Genomic DNA, 22,901 nt, shown 5'->3' with positions numbered 1-22,901 from the left:
GCAGAAGCACAAGAGCTCAATTTGTGCACGAGGCTCGTGGTTAGGTTGCACATTTCCGTGTAGAAGACCGTACCAAGCTCCCATAACGCCATGCTCGGTGTCTCCGATATAACGTGTCTGACACAACAACCTATCATGCAGCCTTTTCCACCCTCCTTGCAACCCCGATCGGCCGCTGCCTGGATACATATGCCATCTCCTGGTGAGTGACAGTCTCAAGATGCCTTGGGAAAGAAGCTAAAAATCCATCCCAACGAGCGACCCCTCGAAGATCCGCATAAACTTGGCAACAAAAGCTTCCAGATGGAAGATGACCTTGCTCCCTAACTTGATACGATGCTCATAGAAGCTGGCCCAACGAGCGATATTAGCCTTGAGGGTATCGTCGACCTCAGGTCTGGCGATCAGACGCCAACACAGGGTTTTGAGGATGACGGTGGCAGGGATACAATGTGTGAGCAGGTCGTAGAGTTTCTGACGAGTCTGTAGAATCATATTGGGACTGCGTTCGCGCACAATGTCGCCCGCGATCTGGTCGATCAAGGCTTCCCAGTCCGGTGGTGGAATCGGGGTCTTTTCGCTGGGTTCAGGGTGTTGGGCATAGACAGCCTCGAACATGAGCAGCGCCTTGCGCAGGTTCCGCCCTGAATCCCTGGCAATACGGGCGTTGAGTGCGGGTATGGCTTTCCAGTTTTCCTTTTTGGCGGCTTTGGCCAGCGCGTCGCAAATGTCGGCCTCGGAAGGGGCAGCGACTCGGATCAGGAGGGTTCGTGATCGGATGGGCGCGATGATGCCGGCTGTGCTGTTAGCCACCAGAATCAGTCGTACGTTGTTGCTGTATTTCTCCATCGTACGACGTAGTGCCGCTTGGGCGTCCCGACTGAGTCCATCGGCTTCGTTGATGACCACGACTTTGAAGCGCTGTTTGGCGGTCAAATCCACCTGTTGGGTCTGCGCGACTTCTTTCAATAGATCCTGGATCACCAAGCGGTCGTAGTTGCCCACGTCTGAAGGTGTGATTTCGAGGTGGTAGACGGATGAGACAACGTTGAATTCGATTTTGCGGTTCGAGCTGGTTGTGAAGACGCGAGCGTCGATTTTGATCTTTTCAGCTCCAGATCCATACAGGGCACGCAGGGTGGCGAGGATTCGCGTCTTTTTGCCGGCACCGCTAGGTCCATAGAAGAGAAGGTGGGGGAAATCGGGTGATGAGGCCTGTGCAATGTGTTAGGATCTCTGTGAGAATGTATGTCGTTGGTCCCGGGAGACCGAGATGTGTGTGAATAGGATGATGGGGGAGTCGCACCAAAGCAGATAACCGTTCTGACAAGTCAGGGTGGAATGTGAGAGCATCGAGCGAACGAGGCCGTAGTTTGTCGACGAGAAGAGCCATTACGGGAACCTTATGAGTGGGTTGCGAAGATGTGGTCTTGTCAAGCCATGTACGAGTTGTCATCAATGTGGAATGAATTTGAGGACGACGCGTGAATTTCGAGGCGCGTAAAGTGCATGATGACGTAACACATTCTTTGGCTGCGGCGCCCACAGAACACATCCATTCACTTCCGACAGAGGTACGGTACCTGGCATCAACGCACCATTTATGTGTAATGGTCTCGAAGTCAGCTGCAAACTTTACTCTAGCATCACCATACTCATATCGTCGTGGATGAGACATAGGCCGATAGAGTAGTCGACTTGGACAACATCCTTTGTTGTGCTCTATAATCTGCCTTTTCATCAATGGGTTTCTGCTGCATCAGGGCCTCTCGGCGTGTATTGGCTTGCCATGACCCCGCCCATTGCTCCTTTGGAAAGTGAACAAGTTTCTCGGGTTACAGCCTTCGTCGCCTCTATGTTTGCCTCAAATTCCACTATATTCTGTACCAGAGCCGGTGAATCGAGTATGGCCCTCAGCACGGGTAGCATATGATTCTTCCTAATGTCCTTCATTTCTCGACACCAACGTTTGTAGCCTGTGAGCAGGCGAAGCATAGTGTCATATGTCTTGTTAACACCATCCTCCACGTCGGCATGAAACCTGTTTTGCTGCAAGCTTTGTAGGAAAGGGATGTAGACTTGGTCGTTGAACAAGAATGCCAACTGTCGGATCAATCGACCTTCGGTGACACAAGGGAGTGACGTGTTCCTAGTGTACGAGTCATTGCCCGCCCGCCATCTGCCGATTGATGCACTGACCTTAGAATGAGAAATGCTTTCTGTCGATAGTTGCACCAGAGGTCCTCGGGCTTAGGAACAACGTTAAAAGGAGCCAATGACTTCAATCCGTCAATTTGATTGATCTGAGCCTGCACCTTCTTCAGAGCATCACTCAATCGAGACTGTACACTGCCAATATGGTTTTGGATGTCGCTTCGAAGTGATGGACTGGTCCGATCGCCAAACGACAACAATGCCGCAAGACTCTCGATGTCGCATGCGAGGTCCCCGAACGCTTTTTTGGAGATTGAGGGTAGATCTGCACGTTCGAGGCGTTGCATGAACTGTTCAGTAGCTTGGTCTGGGCCTTTACTGTTCCCAGAAAGAGCAAAGGGACTTGTCACGGCTGTCGACAGCGACCTGCTGGACTCTGGAGTAGTGATGTGGTCGCCCATCCCCGAGTCTGAGGATACAGCATCTGGAATTCCATCGACCGAGAACTCGTCCATATCGATATCACGTTCGAGCCATTGAGAGCATACAGATGCCAATTCGAGCATCTCGGAATCCTGGGCTTGAATTGGGCTGGCCATGGTGATGGGCAGAGAGTCGAGCAGAGAACTTACAGAGCAAAATCACGAGACGATGCTGGAAGTCGACGTTCAGGCACAATGGCCTACCTTGAAAACGAGGAAGGCACCATTCATATCATGCAGACTCGACTCACGACCTCACCTTCCTTGCAACATGACACGTTTCGTCGACCAAGTAAACACTTCATCCGTCGCAAGAACAACTGACGCTGTGTGACATGACCTCTGGAATAGGACGGGAAAAGAAGGATGAAACAGAGACACCGCAAAGTTTTACAATTCAGTCATGTATTTGCCAGATGCAATCCAGTGCAGATGATACGGACAACTTCTCTGCATCCATGGAGCAGTTCTGACTCTGCAAACCACTTTCGACAGCCTCAATGCATAACGCCCGAGACATTTCATGAGGAATGCTTTTGCTCTTCGCGCATTGACTAATTGGCACTTCACCGATCTGGATGTGACAACTTAAGTTTTGGCGATTTTTTGACGACCATACACTCTGCTATCAGCATCTTCTCTCCCTAGTAGCGTTGGTGGTCCGCCTAAAGATCAGAGATGGTTGAATGACCAGCCTTGGCTGTGAGCCACTTGAACAGAAGAGCTATGCCCGGTGGAGGACGGATTGGGGACTGGCGGAGCGTCCTCGACAGACAGCTGACCTGCGATCGATCTGTCTTCAATAATCGGAATCTCCTGTCCGAACCCTTGCCGGTGGGTGATTTTGGGTTCAGAGCTGACTTCTTCAGCATCTGTCTGCAAGTTCGAACTGGGTGACCCATCAAATACTTTCTCGGAAGAGACCGCCTCTGCACTTGGCACAGGGTCACCGCGAGACGTTGTACCGGGGTTGGAAAACTTGGCAGCCAACTCTGGATAGCTTTCTTCAAATTTGAAGTTTGATGGAGGCTTCAGGTCCTCATCGTCATCGGGCAGTTGGGTGTCAACAATGTTGTTCCCTAGCCGCTGGAGATAACGGCCAATGATGATCTGCACCCACTGATAGAAGAGGTAGAAAGCAGTGACAACACCGATGGCAATCATAAGCCAACTCACATTTACTGCTCTGTCACGACCGGTAGTTGCTCTTCCCGACGCTCTTCCGCCGACCAGGCCAGAGTTTCGTAGGTTGAACCAGTGGAATGGGTTCAACAGCATTGTCCTCAAAAAGCTCAGAACTCCCATAGATACCAAGCCTTTGACAAAGTGCTGGCCCCAAGAACCCAACTTGTCCTTTGCTTGGTTGACTTGGACCCGCTGCCATAAATCTTCGTGTCCAATGATCGTCTCGTAGGGATCAGTGTACAGGTTGAGTATTGGATCAGCGACAAAGCCGAGAAGGAACATGACGGCGAGCATGAAGAGAATGGTCAACAGACCCGACACTTTTTTGCTCCCAAGATATCTCTGCATTGTCAATCTGGCAAAGTTGAACTCATACCCGCAAAGATCGCATTTCCACATGGCGCCTGGGCGTTGTGATTCAGTTCGACATCGACGGAGGCAAAGTTCATGGATATATCGCATTCCTCCTTTGCATTTGCAAGGCTTACACAGTCGCCCATACTCATTGTCGCTGAGGTATTCGACGACCGGATGTTGGAGCGCCATAGGGAGGCCCGGAGGGTACAAAGTGACTGTAGCGGCGACTTCCTCTAGGCAGAGGCGACATGTTCTTGTTGGGTATGTCCATGAAGAGGTTGAGGGTGGAGGACCCGGCTCAAATGCGGACTTTTCTGCCTCCGCCATGACTGGAATTGTATAAAGATGCAAATGTGGGAGGTTCAGGAGCTAAGCAGGAGTTCTGTCATGACCGACGGATGCATTCACATTGTCGTCGAGATTCGAGAGGAAGGTTAGGAGGAGGATCGTCAGCGAGTCAGAATAGAGGCTCAGACGGAGCAAAGGCACGAGACTGGTTGGTTAGTTGAAGAGAGTCAGGACAGAAGAGTTGAGGGAACTGTTCAGGTGTGAGAAAAGATAATCATAAGTACACGTTCTTTGTGTCGATAGTAGGGATGTTAAGTGTGAGGTGGCATGATGGCTCGAGGGAGGGTGCCACGAAAAGTAGCGGAAGGAATTGAAGGTCGGTGACCGCAGTAGGAGGAAATATCTAGGCGTCCATTATTATCGCCATGGCCAATTCTCGACAAGAAAAGTGGCAGGAGCGACCTTGGAATTACAAGTTAATACTGTGCAGTTTCCTCCGTCGGCGGAGAAAACCAAGGTCACGTGACGGAAGACAGACTTCGCGAATTGAACGCGCCATGACATTGTAGCCTCGTCCGTACAACTTGTGCACCCCAGATCACAGATCCATCGTTCAACCAGCTACACCAACATCCTCCCTCTCTTCGATACCTTGCGCACGACTCTGCCTATCCATTAAATCTCCAGCAATCATTCTGTGCCTCAATCTAGGTTCTTTAAAGCTTGAATTCATCTCACCTCCACTTTCCTCAAGCCTGCGCCAGTCATGGCTGACCGGTACTCATTCTCCCTTACCACATTCTCGCCCAGGTATGTCTCACGAGGAGAACCCGTCTCTAATGAATTGTCGCTTACCATCAATAGCGGAAAACTTGTCCAGATAGGTACAGTCAGCCCTATGTTCTAGCTCTAACACCAGCTCATCCTATAATCAGAATATGCTCTCAATGCAGTCAATCAAGGTGTCACCTCGCTGGGCATCAAAGGTGCTTCACTCACAGTCCACCATAAACCCATGAAATAATGCTCACCATTTCTCAATAGCAACTAATGGCATTGTCCTCGCAACTGAGAAGAAGTCCTCATCACCGCTGATCGATGCCCCCTCATTATCGAAAATCTCCCTGATCACACCCAACATTGGCATGGTGTACAGCGGCATGGGCCCTGACTATCGAGTCCTCGTTGACAAAGCACGAAAAGTATCACATACGAACTATAAGCGCATCTACAACGAATACCCTCCAACTAGGATCTTGGTTCAAGACGTTGCCCGTGTGATGCAAGAAGCGACACAATCTGGCGGTGTTAGGCCGTACGGCGTTAGTCTCCTGATTGCGGGATGGGATGATGGCATCGAGCCTGAAACTGCCGAAGCAAAAGAGGGAGAGTCAGAAGCAGAAGCCAAACTTGCAAGCAGGAAGACTGGCGGCATTCTCAAGGGGGGGCCCAGCTTGTATCAAGTCGACCCCAGTGGCAGCTATTTCCCTTGGAAGGCCACAGCTATCGGCAAGAGTGCTACTAGCGCAAAGACCTTCTTGGAGAAGAGATACAATGATTCCCTGGAGCTCGAGGTCAGTATATCAAGCATGTTATTCATCATGGCCATAACAGCTAACATCTCTGCAGGATGCCATCCACATTGCACTATTGACTTTGAAAGAGACAATTGAAGGCGAAATGAACGGCGACACTGTTGAAATTGGGATCGTTGGTGAACCTGCCAACCATCTACTTGGCGTTGAAGGCGTCGAAGGAGCTACTGGTCCCAGATTCCGGAAACTGTCCAAGGAAGAGATAGAAGACTATCTGACAAATCTTTGAGGCAGCGTGTCACAACAGAAGATTCTCAGTTGACCTAAGGAGCAAATTTTAAACGCCTGTTCTGCGTGCCTTCAGCTTGGGCGGAGTGTCATCCAAGGAGATGACAAATTCTTTATGCATAGCAATGGCGTGGTGTGGAAAACGATCGCGATCTACTACCGACATTTCTGTCCATGAGATTAGCAGTGACATGTTTGTGAAGTGAACTCCGCGCCTAGAAGTTGAGTCTGCGTTTCAAGGCCCACAGGCATATGCCCAGCAGCTATCCCACGGTGACACGGGGATCGACATACATTTGTTAGGCTATAGTCCACAAACGGACAGCGTTCCTACGTAGACGTATCGGATCGAAAGCAAGTTGACGCGATCTAGAATTCATACCTCTCTTGTAGGGACCGATTTTGAGTTCTCTCTACCATTCTGGGGAAAGGCCAGGTTTCGAATAGTATCTCGTGCCACGACTTGCCATGGCAATAGGTACGATGGCACGCAACACAGATGTCAAAAGTCGAAACAAAGTTGATGATCTCCGCACAGCAGAATGCAACCATGGATACGACGGAAAGACATGGCATAGACCAAGGGCCCAGGAGAGATGTGCCGAGCTGCCCAGGGCTTGGGCGAAAGTAGGTTTCTGCCTTCTCCCAAGACCGTAGACGAGATAAGTCAACTCTTTAGGACAGAGTGGCAGGGCGGAGATGCGAAGCCCGGAAGAGGCGGACAGTCATGGACGAGCCCAGTAATTGTTCGCACGCCTTGATGTCTTGGTTTGGAGTCTGCTGGTGGGTCCTTTATGTAAGGCCATGACTTGGATGGAGATGCAACTCGCGGGAAGAGATGGAATGTCTAGCATCGATTAAAATTGAAAAGAAAAAGTGAAATAAACTGCTCAGCTCGCAAGGCGAAGACACTGTACCACGAGTTTCTGGATTCAATGACTATTTACAGTAATACGGGGACAACAAAAGATAGTGACGTCCGTAGCGTACCATAGACTGACATCATCCTCGCAAAAGTAAGAAATGATGTGCTAACCTTGAATTGAAGAGCTCTCTCTTCAATTAGTAGAGACTCACCAAAGCGTATGCTGACAAAAGGAAAGCTCTTGTTCCTCAATCTTGCTCAACAACGGCCCATAGTACCCTTGAGGTTGGAAGGATAATGCGTGAATGACAGGAGGCTGAGAGTCGTAGACTTTGGGGGCGTCATGACAAGGACTGGTGATGTTGCAAGCGGTGTATTATCAAAAACTTACATGACCTACCTAGATGCATATTTGATGCACTGGCGCCGAGTCTAAGCAACTGGCGACAGAACTTGGGCATTTATTATCAAACTAATGACCATAGGAGGTTTAATAGCGTTTGCGGCCGGACTCCTGTCTATCGTTGAAAAGTCAACTTAGAACAAATCCCCGACGGATCTACGGCCAAACTTTAAGATCTGGCATCAGGCAATGACCATCGCTTATGGAACAGACGCATCTTGAGCTGGCGTGGAAAGATGATATTGTTGGTACAGATCAGACCATCGGCATGGGTGGTCGATCTGGAGTCAAACACCTCGAGTGTATGCCGGAGCTGGATCTATCTAACCCGAGAGACATACATATGAGACACGCCCGAGAGCTGACCAAGAGGCCAGCAGTGACTTGAAGAATTGGGGGAAAAACTCGGAAAAGAGAATGGGTATTTCCTTGGAGCCTGTGAAATCCAACAGACCAAGATCGCTCGCTCAAAAGGTATGGCCAGAAAAATATTGGCCAAAAGTTTGACATGTGATCGTTCCATCGTAAACCAAAAGGGACTTGCTTCTCGTAACTGTACAGTGGTGTCACTTTCTGATTGCATATAGCAAACATTTCTCCCACCAATCGCGCAGCATCAACACCGTGGCTCGCCCGTCGTCTCGCTTCTCGGTCCCGTCTGGATTGCCCATGATGATGGCGAAGATCCAAAAGACCGCTACCACCCAAGCTGCAATGGCATTGCCCATGCTCAAAATGGGTGATATGACCTGAATAAAGACCAGACACGAAGGGCTGAACTCGAATGTATGGGAATACTCGAGCGACTGGGCGTATATCATCTGAAGATGATTTCGGAAGATGGGACCCACTAGGCGGATCAGTGTGGTGCTCGACGATGCATCCTTCTGGCATAATCGGAAGGGAAGCATGACAATGATGACAAGGACAGAGAATAATGTGAAGATGGCGCTAAATAGGCAGTAAAAGGGATCGAGGAATGACATCCACATCTAATCTGAAATTAGTCGGAGACTTTTATGAGGGTATGAAAGGCTGCAAGAAGTTGCGACTCACCAGAATCCACAGAGCATGATCATCCTCCTTATACTCTTCCTCTTCAGCCTGATGCTGTTGGATGTATCGATAGACCGCCGATTGGTCTTCTATCATCTCCGACGGCCCATGGTTGCTGGGGGGGATCCTCGTGTCGATGTGAGGCGCATAGTAAGGCTGAGTATGGTCACGCCCGCCCAAGACAGGTTGCCCCCTCTCCAACTGGGGACTCTGATGATATGTTTGTTTATGGAGATATGGTTTGAAATCCGACCCTGCCGTTGAGCCGGATTCGCCACTAGAGACTGAACCTTGAGGCCGGTTGGGATCTGTTCGGTGGGTGCTTGTGTAGGGTCTGGGATGTAGGGTCGGGTTTACATGGGCCGGTGAAGGTTGTTGTAGCGGAACGATCGGAGGGTATTGGTAGGCTATCTGAGAAGAACTGGGAATGAATCTGGACTCATAATATGCGTCGGAATGGGCCATGGGCGGCGGTTTCGAACTTGAACTCATCGTGAGTGGTGGTGGCGTGCGGAGGGCTGCGATGAAGCTCGAATCATCACCGGTGGAGTGTCAGCGAGGGTTGACGGCACCATAGACCTGTTTGAAGAGCATTGAGATGAAAACAAGGTGACATGAGGAAGGAATACATATATCAGCATCATTTTGCAGGGAGGAGGAAGTCAAGGGACACGACAGTCTTGTTCTTGTCATTCTGGAGGACTTGAGTCCTGGGCATAGTCGCCGAGAGAATTGGCACGGCTGGGCGTTTCTAGGCAGTACGATGCATGAAATTTCTTGACCTTTGGGCCTGCAGAAGTGCAGGAATGAGGGCAAATGCGGAATTCAAAATTCTGGGACCCCGTTGCACGATCACCGGCTCGCATACTGTCTGGTGATACTTTGGTTCGTCGTTCATGAATTAAATGTTGCATGAGGTCCGGATGAGAGAGAAGTTGAGAAACGACGCCCAGAAAACCAAGGCCGGCGGAGGGAGTCCAAGTCGACCAATCTGCGGTTGTCAAATGGGCGGCCACTCCTGGGGCTCGAACCTCGGGAGGTGTAAACCTTCCAAGGGTTTCGCGCCTTTGCGCCTTTGATTCAATACCCAGGCACCCAAAGCCAGGACTTGGTGGGTAATGGGTGCCGGGTACCGGCTTGCCCTTCTTACCTCGCTGTGCACCAAGGCTTCTGTAACTCACTAATGATAATCAAGACATGCCAGACAAAGGCCACATGCCCATCATGATTACTGATGAGGCCCCAATGCTCAGCGCTTGGGGCTCTCTCCGCCCCAGCGCCAGGCCTGCCAGGCCTCAAGGCTGATGATGGGAGTGAAAGGCGCGCAACAACTCACCCGTCGACCCCCGCCCAGCGTTGGCCGTGCAGAGATTCGCAATGACCATCCGTCACCTTTTACCTACAACACAACCTCCAAGAGTTCTGAGATGCTAGGCAACCCCATCCAAGATTGGCAACGAATCACATGTTCTGCTGCCAACAGCCTTGCTCCCACTCTGACAATCAGCTAAGGCGCGAGGCACGGTGAGGAGCTTCCTTTGCCACGCCTTGTACCACTTTTGGCGGAGCATTTGCTGGCCTACAGAGCGATTTAACAGGTGAAAACTTTTATTGTCTACATGACACAAGGCTTTGTTCCTTGGCTTGACATGGCTCGCGCTCATCCGGTCGTACCGATGTTTGCGCATGTTCTGCTAAAGAAGGATGTGCCATTTCCTAGAAGGTTAGGATTGGGCTGTGATCTGGGGAGTCACGTGTGTGGGTGTGGACGATGTGTGTTTTGAGTGTAACAAATTCGAAGTTCTGTGCTGCTGGGCGTTTTGAGTCATGCAAAATGACTTTTATTGACAGCAAGGAAAGTTCAATGGCATGCAACAAATACGCTCGGATGAATGGGAATGCGGGAAAAATTGAACGAGTAGCGGGATTACTGTTGATGAGGCAAAGCCCCGCAGGTCTAACATCCCATCCATGCCATCACAAGAATGTCAGACAGAAAAGGCTGATGCCAGGTAGGCAGAGCACGAAGAGGCTTCCTGACGCAAGGCACATACCCACTCTATCCCTTCCGGACCTTCCTTCATCTTCTAACACGACTACTGGATGTACTGCATAGAATGATTTGCCTGATCTGCGCTCTGGGCTGGGCTTTTCAATGCTGACCCAGGACTAATGACATAAGGACAAGAGATATTGCCATTTTCGTACCTGAAACCCAAGCCACATGTGACTTGCTGACGCAAGCAGCGCAAACCAAGCAGCATGCCCAGTCATCTTGGCTTGGACATGCAGACAGAACTTCATTCCAAGTCTATGAACTGTCATTCTGTCTTCACCTACTCATGAGTGTCATGTAACTATTGACTATTGGTGTAGATATGGATATGAACACGAAGGAATTGATTGTTTCGCTCAGCTCCCGACTTTGATCAACTCAAAACTCGTGTGGCTATGCTAGCATGCTACGTTTTAGCTAGCATGGTATTTGACTTTTTGCCGATTATAATTATGCCAATTCCCCTCCTTGTCCCAGCCTGAGGTAAGGGATGGGTGCCAAGAAACGCCCATTGAGGAGAGACCTCTTGGCACTGGTTTATGGACGGCATTGACGGGGCAATGTGCTCCGAGCACGCCTTTAGGCATCGTTTTCGAACTCGTGCAAGGTCGATACATATCTTGCTCATGCAGAAGGGCATGACGTGCAAAGCCCATTCGCCCATTCGCCCATTCGCCTAAGACCAGTCTTTTTTCCTGATCTACATACGGAGTATCCGTATGTACAGTAGATGCCATCCCATGCTAACCCAATTACGAAGGTAATCGGTTATACCCAGGCCTGCCTTTCTAGGCAGCCAGCCTTGCGGCGTGTCTATATGTACGACATATAGTTAAGAGCCACAGAGCTTCATTCACTGAGCTCCAAGAATCGGCGAGTTGGCCCGTTGTCATTTGAGCATGATCGACACAAGATCCGAAGTTCATCCTGCATTACTCAGTCAATATAATCAGAAGCGTGAACGAATGACGTCTTTCTGTCGTCTCTTGTTGGCGGCTTTGGTCGTTGATCGTTGATCATCTTCTATCGTCTATGTCTGATATATCAAGGAATTATCCCGCCATGGCCGACAAAGTTAAGTCAAGGGCGCGGAGACTCGGGTCAACATTTTCCCTATATTATGATTCCGCACATGGACACTGACCTGTCCAGTATAGTGATGTCCGATGATGACGTGTTTTCAGACTGGCTCATCCATTGAGACCACAGATCCAGCTGCACCGGGTTGTACCCAAGGATATTGTCTAGTGAAGTGTTTGATATCGTAGGATGCTTAAAAAAGGGTTTTCACGGCGCTCATTGGGTTATCACTTCGGAGTACGCAGATCATGGGATCTCAGATGCTTTTCACGAGATACGAGGTTTAAGTTTCTTGAGTATTAGTAGAAAACGAGACCAAGGCCCTGCGATAGTGCTCGAAACACTCTAACCCGAACCAGATGCTAAAACGGCGCGGCAAAGTGAGCATCGCTATCATTTCTACTTTTCTCAACTACCCACTTCATGCCTCTCGTGGGAGAGATTAACCGGACATGTAAACTGGAGCAGAACTCATCTTGATGACTGAGGCAATGCTCTAATGGGCTACTGGCTTGAACCGCTAAGAGCTGTCGTGCTGATTAAGTCTCCCAAATCACGTCCACTTATACCGTATGAATATTCCGGATTATATTCGCACTATCGTCATCTTACAATGGGAGGATCCCTAATCATGTGGCTTGGTTGGACATGGCTAACGCGAAGCTGAAGGTTCGCGAAATTGGAAGATACTTGACAACCCAGAAGCAATAATGAACAAGACATTTCATCTAGACTACCAGACTACCAGACTACCAGAAGGGAGGCAAAAGTGGCAGTTTATCGCCACGGGTTTGTGCTGTTCCAGAGACTTTCAAGTTGTGTAGGTGTGGGCACAGATATTGTAGAAGCTTTAATACCAATAGCAAGTCAAGAAAACCGACCGCAGTTAGTGGACCAAAACGTATATCAGGTGACTTTGCTTCCAAGCCTGGACGATGCCAATATAGCTACCCATGATAGAGACTGCTTGCATTCTCACTACGATACCCCGGAACACAGCATGGGGCGATTAGTGAGGCCATGTCTTCCAGCTGAACATAGCCACGATACTTGCCTGAAGGGACTTGCGGGGGACATCAGGTCTCCAAGGTGAGGTGAAGCTCTCCGACCGAAACCCCGGTCGTTTGGTTACGACACGTTTCAAAATCGCTGTTGTGCCACTGTGCCGGGCCTGCTGTGCATGACATTCATGTTTGGTATTGCTGTAACCACCCATCGGAATTTCTTGTGTGACTTGACTGTGCAATCCGGGTTGTCATGCTTTGGTGTTACCATTCTGGATCTTGTCCACCACTGGTATTGGCCATGGGAACACGGTGTAACAAGATGATCATCTGCCAAGATCGCGCAATCAGAGTGAAGCGAGCTCCTGAACAGGTTTCGAAGATCTGAAGAGCAGGAACGGACTCACCGGGGGGGTGTCCCAAGATGAGGGCGACGCGGGATGACTAACAGTCTACCTACCTCTAATGTGCGATTGAAGACTGGTAAGGAGAAGAAGACCCAGCAAGATTTCATCGGAAGGAAGTGCCACATAAATAAGAGTTGACATGTTTTGACGCCATATTTGACGGCAAGGGTTCAGTGGTCAGTGGTCTTCCGCGTGGGTCAGACAGCTGTAGACGTTGTGTCATGAGGTTCCCTCAAAAGTCTCACAATTGCTAGTGTTGCGTACAACCTGAGGAGCCAGTGTCACAGTGCTGTCCCTCGACTGATTGTGGAACCATGCGGCGGGTCGGCCACATCCAAGATGCGAATTGTTGCTTTTTGCATGATTTGACATACGTCAGAGTCAGAGAGTCAGAGAGCCTACGGGGTACAGCAGGCTGACCAGTGGAAGTGGTGCAGCATTCTCATTTGAACCACCAGTCTCGCGCGGTAAGGAGGGTGTAATTATGGATCGTGCTATCCTGACAATCGAGTGTCAGTCGCGGTGGGAGAGTATGTTGGATTTCTAGGATACCGCAATATTAAAAACTCTGAGAAAAGATCCTAAACAAGGGTGTGAACATCATGACTGGACGTCCCAAGCTTTTACAAGCCAAAAAAGAAAACGAGTTACCAAGGTTTCAGGGAAACTGCTCTTGAATCTAAGCACGAAAAGAGTACATATGTAGGTAGGCATAATAAGTACCTAGGTAGGTACATCCAGTGTGGACTTCAAATCCTACGACAGAGTTAAGAAAATGGTCCCTCAACGTGGTTAAATCACGGAGCTCGCTTGCCCTCGCATGTCGCATGCTATGAGCGTTGGCGGCGCGGCCAACGGAGATGCCCAATAAGTAAATTAGACGAGCCTGGCTTAGTTCTAGAGTGACCTATCGGAGATGGGCTGCTCTGATGCATGCGCTCAACCGCCGAGGGGGGTCCCACAAGGAATCAGCCGGCCAGCCCAAAGCCACATTGACCACCGAAACAAGCCCCTAGCCTTTGGAGACCCAGGCACCCAGGGCTCCAGAAGGAGCACGACATGGCACGCATGGCCACGCTTCCACTGACTTGATCAGTGGTTCTCGCCCCCGTGCCCTGACCCCAGCCATCCTGCCGTCTGGGTAGCCACAGCGATAAAAAGTCACTTTCGCTTACTGAGGTCACAGGCGTCGATTGCCTCTGATGGCGTGCCGGCACACCACCGTCATCCCAAGCATGGACTCCGAGCAAAGTTTGCAGTGCTTGCCTGCTGTGCCTACCCAGAGTGCCAGGCAACCCTGACTCCAGGCCACGCGGGCAGGCCAATATTCTCATTCAAGCCAGGATTGGTCAAGCTCGACAATTTGGGGCGTGGTCACTACCAGGTGCAGGAATGGTGTCTCATGGGGAGGGGGTGGATCGAGAGCAATGATCAGATCGTCCTGCCGAGAAGAAAAGGGCGAAGATTGACAGCTAGCCACCTTTTAAGCTCTAGCTCGTGGAGGAATCATGATGCATGAGACTCGGCCCATGCTTGTGGAGAAAGAAGCTTACCTGTCGCGCTCGTCAATTGATGGATAGTCCGGCGTCGGGTGAAGCGAGGGGCAATGGGGCGCTGCTCATGGGGCGCCCAGGGCTTACCCGCCATGCCCACCTAGAAATTGACCTTGATCCAACGAACTGTGTGATGTTCCACGCCTAGCCCGCTAGCAATAATGACATCCGGGGTGGGTACTGGCACACTGGCCATTTCTACTCTTCTGCAAGATGGTTCGTGAACTCGTCATTTACCAGGGGCCCTGGTGCTCCTTGGTCCAAACAACCTAGCACCCGTTCACTTTGTCTGGCAGCCAAACCATGCACGCCATGGTCAATTCCGTGCTCCTTGGAAGATTGATGCGTCGTTGAACAATCCAGGCAATCTGTGCCTCAGATGTCGGGGGCAATTTTCCGACTCTGGGCAGCACTTCAGTAAGGACAATAGAATTCAAAGAAGGGGAGGGAGAGAGAGCGTAATATCGGACATTCATCACCAGGTACTACTGGTGTGCATACACACAGGCGTACGGCATACGCAGCCTCTGAGTGGAGACCTGTTTCCAGGGAGCTTAAAAAAGTCCATTCCTATGAGTTAGGGCATCAATGGCATCTAGGCAGCTCTGGGACAGAAGTGGTGATTCGAGAACCCAAGGCCCTCCCTGGCTCCTACCCGAACGCTCGAGGTTCTTTTTTCCTTTAAGCCTGGGTCCGACAGCCCCAAAGCCGTCAAAGCCTAACGATTTATCCATAATTGGCTTTAACTCTGCGCCACCAACAGATCCACCTGACGCCCAGCGTGCGCCTCTGCATGCCTGTCCCCACATGGATACCGAGAGGCAAGCAGGCGGCGGCCAAAACTCCACCCACGTCTGACCGGGGCCTAACCCAGAGGTTGCCAAACCCAGCCGATGTCAGTGACCTGTGAAGCATCCCGAATCTAGGTAGGGTTTTGTCTCCGGTAACCACTAGCGCCGACTCTCTGCCCTCCTTCTCTCGTCAAGGTTGTCCTCGTCGTCTTCCCAAGGTTCCTTTTCACAACTCCGCAATTCTGGTTGCAATTCCGTCACCCACCATTTCTCTCATTACACCAGCCATCCCGCTCCATTGCATTTCATTTTGATGCTATTGTTAGACTTGAAGCACTCCGGTCTTGCTGCTAAGCTATATTTCATCTATCGGGCATTCGCAGTGGTACTCTCCCCTTGTCACAGCAGCCTCACCGATCCTCACTGGCGCTTCTTTTCTTTCTGTGGCATTCGAACTTTGAGCCAACCTCACGCCCACCCTCCTTCGTCTCACGACATTTCACTGTACCGAAGGAAGAGCACCCGGTTCAACATCTATTGAATCTTTGTCGAACCCATCCAACAACAACCCGGCGCAGCCGGAACGACAACCAAGGTCTTGGGCTCAATACAGAAAGTCCAATAACTCCACGATGGCACTGGTCCCTCATCCATCTCCACCAGGTGTCCTGGGCTTGCATCAAGGAGGTCATTTTGGCCAGATGAACGGCGCTGCTCCTGTTGACGCTCACATGCAGAGGCAGCGTTTGTTGGCGCAGTTGAACGAGTCGACCTGGCAAAGAATCGGTATGTAGATGGGCAATGACCACATTAGGGTTCAATCAACTGACTTTGATACTAGGCTCCCTGAATGAACTGCTGGGTGACCACGAGGGTGCTCTTTTCGCCTACGAGCAAGCATTGCGACACAACCAGTGGTCTACACAAACATTGAATGCCATTTCTTGCATTCTTCGCACCAAGGAAAAGTATCCAGAAGCGATGGAGTATCTCAAGAACATACTCAAGGTTGAACCCGCCAATGGGGAAGCTTGGGGCAACCTTGGTAGGCCGAATCACAGTAGTCCACGACTCCTTTTCTGACTGCTGCAGGACATTGCTATCTGATGATGGACAATCTTCAAGAAGCCTACACTGCATATCAACAAGCCCTATACTATCTTCCGGACCCGAAGGTCAGACCCCGAGTTCAAGTTTAGAGGAGAGTGAGCTGACAACATCTAGGAACCCAAATTGTGGTACGGCATAGGAATTCTATACGATCGGTATGGCTCGCTCGAGCACGCTGAGGAGGCCTTCTCCCAAGTCATGCGAATGCAGCCAGATTTCGAAAAGGCCAATGAGATCTACTTCAGACTCGGCATAATCTATAAGCAGCAGCAAAAGTTTCAACAAAGTCTTGAGGTTCGTACCAAGTCGTATTGGTCATCGCTCGCCACTAACATGCCATTAGTGCTTCAAATACATTGTCAATGACCCTCCGCGACCTCTGGCTGAGGAGGACATTTGGTTTCAGATTGGTCATGTCTACGAGCAACAAAAAGATGTAAGTGATTCCGTAGAATGGCAGCGCCAGTTTTATACTAATCATTCTTGTAGTTTGAAGCTGCTAAGTCTGCATATCGTCGAGTGTTGGAGAGAGATCCCAAACACGCCAAAGTCCTGCAACAACTGGGGTGGTTGCATCACCAGCAGAGCAACAGCTACACCAGCCAAGAGCAGGCCATCGAATATCTTGAACAATCTGTTAGCTCAGGTACGTAACATTCCATCATGCCTCGTCGTACACCCCAAGTAACTTTGATTCGACAGACAATCAAGACGCACAAAGTTGGTATCTCTTAGGTCGGTGTTACATGGCCCAGCAGAAATTTCCCAAGGCATATGAAGCATATCAACAGGCCGTTTACCGTGATGGTCGAAATCCAACCTTTTGGTGCTCAATTGGTGTGCTTTATTACCAAATTAACCAGTATCGAGATGCGCTCGATGCTTACTCTCGAGCGATTCGCCTCAACCCATACATATCCGAGGTCTGGTACGATCTGGGAACTCTGGTAAGATGATACCTGCATACTTTGACGACCATCGTGACTAACGAGCCGCAGTACGAATCCTGCAACAACCAGACATCAGATGCGCTTGATGCGTATGCCAGGGCTGCTGAGCTTGATCCGACCAATGCTCACATCAAAGCTCGCCTTGCGCTGCTTAGGAGTGGTGCAGCTACAGGTCCGAATCAGCACAATGCCCCGGTTCCCCAGGATGTTCATCCTCAGGCATATCAAAACAACGTACAAGGTCCTCCTGGTCCTCAGTGGGGTGCACCGGCAGCATCGGCCCATCCATCTCAAGCACCAGCTGTAGACCCAGCCCGCGTTTCTGACTGGACGAGGGGTATTGCTGGAATCCAACAACCGACTGGCCCCCAAAATGGCTTTGACGGCCGTGACAATATGCGAGCCCCTCCACCACGCATCTCTTCGCCTAGACAAGACGCACCAAGGCCTTATGGCGAATCTTCTCGGCATACCCCAGTCCGCAAACAGTCTCCTTCTCCCAAGATGCAGCCATCTGTACCTCCAATGTATGCTTCCGGGCCTGGACCCCAGACATTACCCCAGATCTCCGTCCAGGATAGAGGTCCAAGCTTCGGCTCCGGTGTTCGACCTTCACCCACTATGAATGGTGCTCCTCCTCCTCCACAAGTGAACGGCTCGGGTCCGGGCGCCACACTACCTCCTTATGGACGACCATTCAGTCCTCCGGGCGAGTTGAGACCCCTTCGTGATGATCGACCTCAATCGCCAGGCGCATCATTTAGAAATCAGCCCTACCAGCCTGGAGCTCCCTTCCCAAGCATCTCCAACGGTGCACCACCAGCGCAACCGCTACCGCCAGTAGAGGGCCCCCCTCGGGATGATCGTCCTCTGTCAGCCATGAAAAGATCTAGAGAATGGGAAGCAGAACCTGGTCCTTCGAAGAAGGCAGCTAACGAGGAGACTCGCGCCCGTCTGGATGACCTCAACCGACGAAACAGTCCTCCAGGCCGAGTTCCAACCCCTAAAGACCCGTTCCGTCGTAGCTCGTCAGAGATCCGAAGGGAGAATGAGCGTAGGGCAAACGAGAACTATCACCCTTCAGAGGCTGCCCATCATCCTTATAGCCTCGCCCCTCAAAATATCCCATCCATGCAGTCAATTCTGGATGGGTCCAAAGAGGAACGTAAGGAACATGTTGAACAAGCTGCGCGTAAAGTGGAGGTGGATGAGGACTATGACAACAACAGTGAGGATGAAAAGAGAATTGCGGCACAGGCGGCCACAAGCAGCCCAAGAGGCCATGCGCCGGCACCATCAGCGACACCAAAGCCAGAACTTGCCGTGTAGCGTTGATAGTTTTCATTTTACCAGGAGTATTTCTTGTGAGAATCATGCTTTCATCAAGTCCTTATAGTAGGAATGCCACGATGGTAGTAGTCACTGCACGCGTGCTGTCTTGATACTATCACGCTGCTTCGTGTTAGTCTCTGATGCTGGGAACGCCCTCCCTCAGGTAAGCACTCTCAAGTTGGAGATTCGTGGGCACGCTGGACCAGGGCTTTTGAGAAAGTGGACCGCACAATAGTCACGTGATAATGCTGCCAAGTCCGCCAAGATTTTCACACACTCCAATTGCTCTCCAAGTTGCACTTTGCGCAAAATCTACACCACATCTCTATCACTAACTTGACAATATCTCGACACTTTGTACTGCCACAGCAAAGATGTAGGTATCTTGCCAGATCAATCTTGAACTCGCTAACATTCTAACAGGTCTCACCGAAAGTTTGAAGCCCCGCGACACGGTACAAAAACGACCCAACCTCCACTTCAAGTCGATATGTTCTTTGGCTGACAATATTTTGCAACAGGCTCGCTGGCCTTCCTTCCCCGAAAGAGAGCGGCAAGACACAGAGGAAAGGTCAAGAGGTTGGTTATCTGAAGTCATGACTCGCTTGAAAGAGTCGAAGCTGAAACATTTCACAGCTTTCCCAAGGATGACCCCAAGAAACCAGTACATTTGACCGCAGCCCTGGGCTACAAGGCCGGCATGACCACCATCGTCCGTGACCTTGACAGACCGGGTGCGAAGATGCACAAGAAAGAGGTTGTCGAAGCCGTCACCGTTGTCGAGACCCCACCTGTAAGGTTTCCCCTTGAGCCTTTTTTCACCGTTTGCCATACTCACACAGCGGTAGTTGATCGTCGTCGGTCTCGTCGGCTACATCGAGACCCCTCGGGGCCTGCGATCACTCACAACAGTTTGGGCAGAACATCTCAGCGACGAAGTCAAGCGAAGATTCTACAAGAACTGGTACAAATCGAAGAAGAAGGCCTTCACCAAGTACGCCAAGAAGCACTCAGAGAACAAGGGCGCCTCCGTCACCCGAGAACTCGAACGTATCAAGAAGTACGCTACAGTCGTCCGTGTCCTTGCCCACACTCAGATCCGCCAAACTCCTCTCAAGCAGAAGAAGGCTCACTTGATGGAGATCCAAATCAACGGTGGAAGCGTGGCAGACAAAGTTGCCTTCGGCAATGGCCTCTTTGAGAAACCCGTCGAGATCGACACCATCTTTGAGCAGGATGAGGTCATTGATGCCATTGCCGTCACCAAGGGCCACGGTTTCTCTGGCGTCACCAGCCGATGGGGAACCAAGAAGCTTCCAAGAAAGACACACAAGGGTCTTCGAAAGGTCGCCTGTATCGGTGCATGGCATCCTTCCCACGTCCAGTGGACCGTTGCCCGTGCCGGTCAAGACGGTTACCATCACCGTACCTCGGTCAACCACAAGATCTACCGCATTGGCAAGGGCTCAGACGAGAAGAACGCCGCCACCGAATTCGATGTGGTCAGCAAGCAAATCACACCGTAGGTTATGCCCAAAGTTGTACCAGACACAATGATGAATCAACTAACGTGATCTTTCCCTCAGTTTGGGTGGCTTTGTCCATTATGGTGAAGTCAAGAACGACTTCGTTCTACTCAAGGGCTCCATTCCCGGTGTCAAGAAGCGAGTCATCACCCTCCGCAAATCTCTCTACACTCATACATCCCGCAAAGCTCTCGAGAAGGTCGACCTCAAGTGGATCGATACTTCGTCTAAATTCGGTCACGGAGCTTACCAGACTGCCCAAGAGAAGAGACAGTTCCTCGGTACTCTCAAGAAGGATCTTGTCGCTTCTTCGTAGAATCTTTGCATGCTGGAGAGATGCAAAGAGTGGATACCCTAAAGGTCCTGGGGGTTGGAGCCTTCTTGACCCATGAAAAGTGTGTTTTCTGTCTTGCGTCATGAGCGAAATCCCAGACAGGATACGGCACCACCTAGAACCCAGAGCTTTCCTGTATTGCTCTATGGTTCATGCGCGAGAATCAAGTCAAGCTGCTCCATTAGTTGTTACACTGCAACCCATAGCTGCATAGTGGAGTTTGTAGTGCACAATGAAATACAGATGCCAAAAGATCGATCCTGAAAATCATTCCCTAGTTTCATAATTGGTATATGGTTTGCATAGCTACACTGATATTTCGAGACCCTGCTGGTCAGCCGAAATTGTAGCTACACGCAATGTTTTGATTACACTCGGTAATTTACTCCTCGTGGTGGCATTCAGGGTTAACGTTATAAGTGATACTCTCAGCTCTCTACCGCCTTAGTCACAACACCCACCAAGCTCCTATCCCCAATTGTGACGATGTAATACTCGACTCTTGTTGCGCCAACCTCGACTCGGAACACCTTGACGTCGCCGGATCCTGCCTTTTTGACCCGATCCACGATCTCCTTATACTGGCCCCTCGGATCAAAGTCCTTCACCGTTAACTCTTCGACGACACTGTCCTTGCCCGCGCTCCTGCTTGCCTCCAGGACCTTCTTGAACTCGTCGATGGAAGGGAGATCCGCACCAGCATAGTTTAGGAATATAGGTTCAAACGCTGAGTCGGTGTCAGATGTGTACGTGAGTGAATCGGGAATGGACTGCAGGGATTCGGGGAAGGAGGATTGTGTGGTGGGATCGAGTTTGGACTTGTGTTCCGAGGTCGATTGTTTTGATGACGAAGAAGGGTCGGTGCCAGACTTGGGATCTTCATTGGCCTTGTTGAGGAAGGACAGGTAGGAGGAGTCGGATGACATGTTGGCGGACTGGAGGGTGGCAGAGAAGGATCGACGTGAGCAGGGATGTCCTTGGAGAGCTTGAATCGAGGAGTGTGGGTTTTGATGACGGAAGCCTGACGGGACAAGTCGAGACGAACGTGCGTGTATTGCTTGCAGTAATACTTTGTTGTTCGAGAGGGTAGATAGTCCTTGGTGACAAGAAGATTTGGAGAGGCAAAGCTCCTGGCCAAGCAACGACAGTTGCTCTAGTCTTGGGTTCTTTCTGAGCAGGTGATTTTGAAATTGATGTGGGATGGTGGCGAGCCTTTGGATTGTCGGGTTGTGCATTCGATAGTCAACGTGCAAATGGCTTTTGACAGTTTCTAAATTAATGTCAGGGAGGCGCAGTCTGTATAGCTGTCTATGATTGTCATCTACCAGAAAGGAGAGCTGCGCAGAAGTGTAGCTGCCAGAGTCAATGTGAACTGTAGTACAAAATGTCGACTCGTGGTGGGTAGTGATGTCATGTCACACATAATCACGTGACCAACCATTATTCGCTGAATACAGACTCACGAGATTCCGATTTGTACATAAATCTCGTTACAGGCAATGGCAGCCATCTTCAGAGCACGTGCCGGGCTCTGGCGCAGACTATCTTGTAATATATAGGGGGACTTGCTTTGATCTGGATCTTTGGATTCTAGCAATTTGCAAACTGTTCAGTGACTCGGGCCACGGAAACGGCCCCGAATGTCTCATTTTTATTGGATCCGACACACGCAACGAAATCCGTCTTTATCGATGATGGCAGAATTTTGAAATGTACAATCATATTAAATTCGAGAATGCAATGGTGGGGAAACTGGGCCCGAGAAGAGCAAGGTAGCATGCATTCTGTACATATGAGGTACTTATGGAGATTAGAGTATGGCGGGAGAAGATGAACCAGAAGACGACATGCAAGCATGGTTATCAGCTGCACCGAGGAAACCTACCAAATTGCCAATATAGCTGCAACAACATTTCTCAATAACAATGCATTGTTGATCTGGTGTGCAGCAAATGTGAAACAAACATGACGCGCGTTACAGTGCAACATTGAGGGCGATGTGCCTAGTGTTGGGTTGAAACTTCCGATAGGACCGGGAGGGATAAACAGTCCTGTTGGCAGGGCTGGATTGCAGAATCAGAGAGGCAGGCGTGGCAGGGTGAATCGAATCTTGGAATGGCAGGATGGAGATCAATTAGGAGGCGG

At 50.4% G+C, this 22,901-nt stretch overlaps 7 protein-coding genes across 8 annotated transcripts; 3 read left to right on the top strand and 4 right to left on the bottom strand.

Annotated features, from left to right (window-relative positions):
* Positions 1-237: 237 nt before the first annotated feature.
* Positions 238-2,753, bottom strand: PV10_00894 (replication factor C subunit 5; the record flags this gene model as incomplete). The annotated part of the gene is made up of 3 exons (XM_016365028.1): positions 238-1,215; positions 1,888-2,149; positions 2,200-2,753. 3 exons carry the CDS (start codon positions 2,751-2,753, stop codon positions 238-240), a joined length of 1,794 nt encoding a protein of 597 aa, XP_016228677.1.
* A 153-nt stretch (positions 2,754-2,906) lies between these two features.
* On the bottom strand, positions 2,907-4,889 carry PV10_00893 (uncharacterized protein). The gene has a single exon (XM_016365027.1). The coding sequence runs from the start codon at positions 4,503-4,505 to the stop codon at positions 3,309-3,311; it is 1,197 nt and encodes a 398-aa protein (XP_016228676.1). The 5' UTR covers positions 4,506-4,889; the 3' UTR covers positions 2,907-3,308.
* Positions 4,890-5,057: 168 nt separating this feature from the next.
* On the top strand, positions 5,058-6,588 carry PV10_00892 (uncharacterized protein). Its single transcript, XM_016365026.1, has 5 exons — positions 5,058-5,276; positions 5,331-5,350; positions 5,402-5,452; positions 5,511-6,040; positions 6,096-6,588. Exons 1-5 carry the CDS (start codon positions 5,233-5,235, stop codon positions 6,288-6,290), a joined length of 840 nt encoding a protein of 279 aa, XP_016228675.1. The 5' UTR covers positions 5,058-5,232; the 3' UTR covers positions 6,291-6,588.
* Positions 6,589-7,838: 1,250 nt separating this feature from the next.
* PV10_00891 (uncharacterized protein) lies at positions 7,839-9,240 on the bottom strand. Its single transcript, XM_016365025.1, has 2 exons — positions 8,614-9,240; positions 7,839-8,549 (listed from the first exon to the last, which is right to left on the bottom strand). Exons 1-2 carry the CDS (start codon positions 9,103-9,105, stop codon positions 8,124-8,126), a joined length of 918 nt encoding a protein of 305 aa, XP_016228674.1. The 5' UTR covers positions 9,106-9,240; the 3' UTR covers positions 7,839-8,123.
* Positions 9,241-15,743: 6,503 nt separating this feature from the next.
* Positions 15,744-18,950, top strand: PV10_00890 (uncharacterized protein). The gene is made up of 8 exons (XM_016365024.1): positions 15,744-16,290; positions 16,346-16,549; positions 16,597-16,679; positions 16,729-16,908; positions 16,958-17,050; positions 17,104-17,260; positions 17,317-17,561; positions 17,613-18,950. The coding sequence occupies exons 1-8, from the start codon at positions 16,137-16,139 to the stop codon at positions 18,891-18,893; spliced, it is 2,397 nt and encodes a 798-aa protein (XP_016228673.1). The 5' UTR covers positions 15,744-16,136; the 3' UTR covers positions 18,894-18,950.
* A 266-nt stretch (positions 18,951-19,216) lies between these two features.
* Positions 19,217-21,010, top strand: PV10_00889. Of its 2 annotated transcripts, XM_016365022.1 has the most exons (6): positions 19,217-19,272; positions 19,320-19,351; positions 19,418-19,475; positions 19,533-19,689; positions 19,745-20,418; positions 20,483-21,010. In XM_016365022.1, coding segments are annotated over exons 1-6 (1,179 nt in total). In that variant the 5' UTR covers positions 19,217-19,270; the 3' UTR covers positions 20,739-21,010. The 2 variants fall into 2 exon arrangements, with proteins under 2 accessions (XP_016228671.1, XP_016228672.1); XM_016365023.1 differs by having other exon boundaries at positions 19,418-19,689.
* Positions 21,011-21,030: 20 nt separating this feature from the next.
* On the bottom strand, positions 21,031-22,100 carry PV10_00888 (uncharacterized protein). The gene has a single exon (XM_016365021.1). It carries the CDS (start codon positions 21,989-21,991, stop codon positions 21,185-21,187), a length of 807 nt encoding a protein of 268 aa, XP_016228670.1. The 5' UTR covers positions 21,992-22,100; the 3' UTR covers positions 21,031-21,184.
* Between the last annotated feature and the right edge of the window lie 801 nt (positions 22,101-22,901).

This window comes from Exophiala mesophila (genome assembly GCF_000836275.1).
Source record: "Exophiala mesophila strain CBS 40295 unplaced genomic scaffold supercont1.1, whole genome shotgun sequence".
NCBI lineage: Eukaryota > Fungi > Ascomycota > Eurotiomycetes > Chaetothyriales > Herpotrichiellaceae > Exophiala > Exophiala mesophila.
The sequence above is the reverse complement of the archived record's forward strand: the minus strand, read 5'-3'. Positions and strand labels throughout refer to the sequence as shown.

Excerpts from the sequence above, each read along its gene's own strand:
- PV10_00888 (XM_016365021.1), bottom strand. The coding sequence starts at position 21,991 with ATGCACAACCCGACAATCCAAAGGCTCGCCACCATCCCACATCAATTT.
- PV10_00893 (XM_016365027.1), bottom strand. The coding sequence starts at position 4,505 with ATGGCGGAGGCAGAAAAGTCCGCATTTGAGCCGGGTCCTCCACCCTCA.
- PV10_00891 (XM_016365025.1), bottom strand. The coding sequence starts at position 9,105 with ATGAGTTCAAGTTCGAAACCGCCGCCCATGGCCCATTCCGACGCATAT. Across the intron at positions 8,550-8,613 it reads ATCATGCTCTGTGGATTCTG|ATGTGGATGTCATTCCTCGA; the intron begins GTGAGTCGCAAC and ends ATTTCAGATTAG.
- PV10_00892 (XM_016365026.1), top strand. The coding sequence starts at position 5,233 with ATGGCTGACCGGTACTCATTCTCCCTTACCACATTCTCGCCCAG. Across the intron at positions 5,453-5,510 it reads CACCTCGCTGGGCATCAAAG|CAACTAATGGCATTGTCCTC; the intron begins GTGCTTCACTCA and ends ATTTCTCAATAG. Across the intron at positions 6,041-6,095 it reads ATGATTCCCTGGAGCTCGAG|GATGCCATCCACATTGCACT; the intron begins GTCAGTATATCA and ends ACATCTCTGCAG.
- PV10_00890 (XM_016365024.1), top strand. The coding sequence starts at position 16,137 with ATGGCACTGGTCCCTCATCCATCTCCACCAGGTGTCCTGGGCTTGCAT. Across the intron at positions 16,680-16,728 it reads ACTATCTTCCGGACCCGAAG|GAACCCAAATTGTGGTACGG; the intron begins GTCAGACCCCGA and ends GACAACATCTAG. Across the intron at positions 16,909-16,957 it reads AGTTTCAACAAAGTCTTGAG|TGCTTCAAATACATTGTCAA; the intron begins GTTCGTACCAAG and ends ACATGCCATTAG.
- PV10_00889 (XM_016365022.1), top strand. Across the intron at positions 19,352-19,417 it reads GTTTGAAGCCCCGCGACACG|GCTCGCTGGCCTTCCTTCCC; the intron begins GTACAAAAACGA and ends ATTTTGCAACAG. Across the intron at positions 19,690-19,744 it reads CCGTTGTCGAGACCCCACCT|TTGATCGTCGTCGGTCTCGT; the intron begins GTAAGGTTTCCC and ends ACACAGCGGTAG.